This window comes from Malus sylvestris, chromosome 17 (genome assembly GCF_916048215.2).
Source record: "Malus sylvestris chromosome 17, drMalSylv7.2, whole genome shotgun sequence".
NCBI classification, from domain to species: Eukaryota; Viridiplantae; Streptophyta; class Magnoliopsida; order Rosales; family Rosaceae; genus Malus; species Malus sylvestris.
In genome coordinates this window covers 29298810-29302171 of record NC_062276.1, presented here as the reverse complement: position 1 = coordinate 29302171, position 3362 = coordinate 29298810, and the positions used below count along the sequence as shown (strand labels likewise).

The following is a 3362-nucleotide window of genomic DNA, read 5'->3' as shown; positions in this document are numbered from 1 at the left end:
AAGGTTGTTATTTTTTTTGGTAAACCGTGGGAGATAAGTTTGAATTTATTGAATCGTAAGACGGTAGAAGAAGAGAGGAGTTCAAAGGAAAATGGAAGTGCGAAATCGGAAAGTTTCTGGAACAAAATATTGTATTTGGTTTAATTAACGCAGACAAAAACAGAGAGAAAGAAAGATGTAGACACGTGGCTTGCTTCCGTTGGTGGAAGGTGGCAGAGAGAAATTGGAGTGGAAGCAAGGAAACCAAGAAAAACCAATCCGTGTGGGTCCCAATCTAAAGCCAACCAATCCCGAGCCTTGTACAAATTCTCTCTCTCTCTTTCCTCAAAAAGTCTCGCTTCAAATCTTTATCTGCTCTCTTATAAACCCTCCTTCCTCCTCCGCTTCTCTGCACAAAAATCATCTGTTCTCGCTCCCCCAGCTTCTTCGCCTTCTGCCACCCAACAATTTCATCCGCAACCACTCGGATATTCGTTACTTGCCGTCACCTGCTCGCTCTCTTTGTTGAATTCAAGCTACTGCATTCAGGGAATTGAGATGGGTTCCTCAAGAATTTCCGCTTTTGGCATCCGATTCTGTTTTTTGTTCGATCGGATCAGCTGTTGAAATCGAAACCCAGATTCCAAAATCCAGTCTTTGTTCTTTTTTATTAATTCTTAGACCAAAATTCCATCTGGGTACTTGAATTTTCTTTTCTTTTGATTTTCTGGTTTGATTTTTGGAATCATCGGATTCGATTTTTTTTTCCTTTTTCTTGCGTGACCCATCTCAATTTGTTTCTTGAATCTCCCTTCGGCTTTCGGAATTTGTTTGAGAGTCTCAAAGAGAAAGCGAGCAGGTAAAGCAAGCAACAATGGCTGCAGCCAAAAAGAGTGGTAAATCCAGGATGGAAACAAGCGTAGATTGGGAGGCTAACAAAGATGGGGAGCTTGATTTTTCCTTCGAGAGGCCGCCATGGAAGCCCGGTTTTAGTGAGGCGTCCATGGCGTCGAATAGGCCTCTCAAGAAAGTCAAGAGCCCTGAAAGGCAAGACCCAATTCAATCTTCACCTTCTTTAGCTCATCAAACACCATCGCCAATCATCGCTCCCTATCCATCTTCCTCTTCAAAAATAGTTTTTCCGTTTTCTTTCAACGGGTCTCAACAGCCTATGATGCAATTCCCCCCACAATTCAACCCCACAAATGTGCCTTTATTGCCCTCACCAATTCAACACCAACAGCAACAAAATCTGCAGCAAATGATATCTTTTGAATCCCAGCAGCTGCAGCAGCAGCAGATGAGTTATCCGCCCCCAGCGACGTTGACTTGGCAGCAGCACCAGCAAATTCTTCAGTATTGGAGTGATGCTTTGAATTTGAGTCCAAGAGGGAGGGCGATGATGATGAACAGATTGGGACCAGATGGAAGGCCAATGTTTCGAGCACCGGCAATGCCGTATAATACTACAAAACTTTACAGGGGAGTGAGGCAACGGCATTGGGGTAAATGGGTAGCTGAAATTCGCCTTCCTCGAAACAGGACTCGCCTCTGGCTTGGCACCTTTGACACAGCTGAAGATGCCGCCATGGCTTACGACCGCGAGGCCTTCAAATTGAGAGGAGAGAATGCCAGGCTCAATTTCCCTGAGCTTTTTCTCAACAAAGACAAATCAGATGTTCCAACTTCATCAGATCCAAGTTCAGCAGCTACTTCGCCTCCAACCCATGAGAGTTCAAAGCCAACCAGGCGCCGCAAGCAACCTCAAAAAGTCAAGAGAAGCGCTTCCAATGTGGAGGCAATGCCGCCACCACCAATTCCACATACCCAAGAAGAGAATAGCACTGACAATGATTCGGGACTGGAGTTTAGTGAGGCTAAAGTGATTGACGAAATTGAGGCAAATACGGATTGCGCAGGAGGGAATTCGCAGCAAGAGGAAATTGTTTGGGGGGACATGGCAGATGCTTGGATTAATGCAATTCCTGCAGGTTGGGGTCCAGGTAGTCCTGTGTGGGATGATTTGGACGCCAACAACAATCTTTTGCTGCAATCACATCTCCCTTTTACCAATCCAAACCAGCAGGACTATAACACTAACATTTGTCCTCAACAAGTGCTCCATAATTCGGGTTCGGGTTCCTCTTCTTCCTCTTCATATCCCATGAAGAACTTCTTTTGGAAGGACCAAGATTGAAAAGTTCATTTCTTTTAAATTTGAGCTTTGCAATTCCCACTCACACGGTCACACCTCTATGTTGTAGAACTAGTACTAGCCCATTTCCCTCATCCTTTCTCACAAGTTCCATTTTCCGGAACCCGGTCAGGAGTTGCATTTCAAACTTTTCCTTTTTATGCTTCTCCCTCCTCTCTCTCCTCTCCCTCCTCTCCCTCCCCCCCTCTCTAATTTTTCATCACACACACACACACCACCACCCCCTCCCCCTTCTCCCTCCTCTCCCTCCTCTCCCTCCTCTCCCTCCCCCCTCTCTAATTTGTCATCACAGCCGGTTGCAATGTTTCGGAAAACAACCTATGATCCTAGAAGCCTTGTGAGTTTTTATTACAAGGGATCCTTGAAGCTTCAAATTTCAGGCCAATCTGCTGCACAAAGGCTGCTTGTTTTTTCAGGCCTTTCAGCAGTGGCACAATCTGGTTCATGCTTTTTGTTGGGCCATGCCTTAGTTTTTGTTGCCAGAAAGTGGAATTATAGCCAATGTCTTGTAAAGTAAATAATAGTATGTGTAGTTAGGAAAAGTCACTGCTGTGTAATGTTCACGAGCATGTTTTTAGTTTCCAGTTTTTATCTTAAGGCATGACCGCTGTAGAGGGAGACGGTTTTGTGATCTCCTTCTCAAGCAGTCCGACCATCACGAGCTCTCGTTTTTCAGCTCCTGGAATGGAAAAGCCAAATTATCAATATTATTTGTACATTTTGGAGTTGGTCATCTATTTCTATTGTCATATTATGTATTTGTAGCTGTGTTTGTACAAAGACTAGTACTCTCTTTTATGCATTATGATTGTGTGCGAGCCTTCAGTTTCTTTTCTACTGCTTATTCATGATTTTCCTCAACAAAATAAAATAAAATAAAGGAGTAAAATTGTAGTTGAATTAAGACTATGAATGATAGGTTCGCAGAGTAAATATGAGAGCCGATTAATATTGTGAATCAAGACATTGATGGTTCTTGTGTCACATTCCGACCCAGGCTCCATCACATCCTAGGCTCAACTATGCGGTAGCACGATATTGTTCCGCTTTGGGCCCCGGTCACGCCCTCACGGTTTTGTTTCTGGGAACTCACACGAGAACTTCCCAGTAGATCACCTATCTTAAGAATGCTCTCGTCCGAACTCACTTAACTTCGGAGTTCCTACGG

At 44.2% G+C, this 3362-nt stretch overlaps 1 protein-coding gene across 1 annotated transcript; it reads left to right on the top strand.

Annotated features, from left to right (window-relative positions):
- The first annotated feature begins 353 nt into the window (after positions 1 to 353).
- LOC126610767 (ethylene-responsive transcription factor ERF054-like) lies at positions 354 to 3012 on the top strand. Its single transcript, XM_050278897.1, has one exon. It carries the CDS (start codon positions 854 to 856, stop codon positions 2174 to 2176), a length of 1323 nt encoding a protein of 440 aa, XP_050134854.1. The 5' UTR covers positions 354 to 853; the 3' UTR covers positions 2177 to 3012.
- Positions 3013 to 3362: the final 350 nt, after the last annotated feature.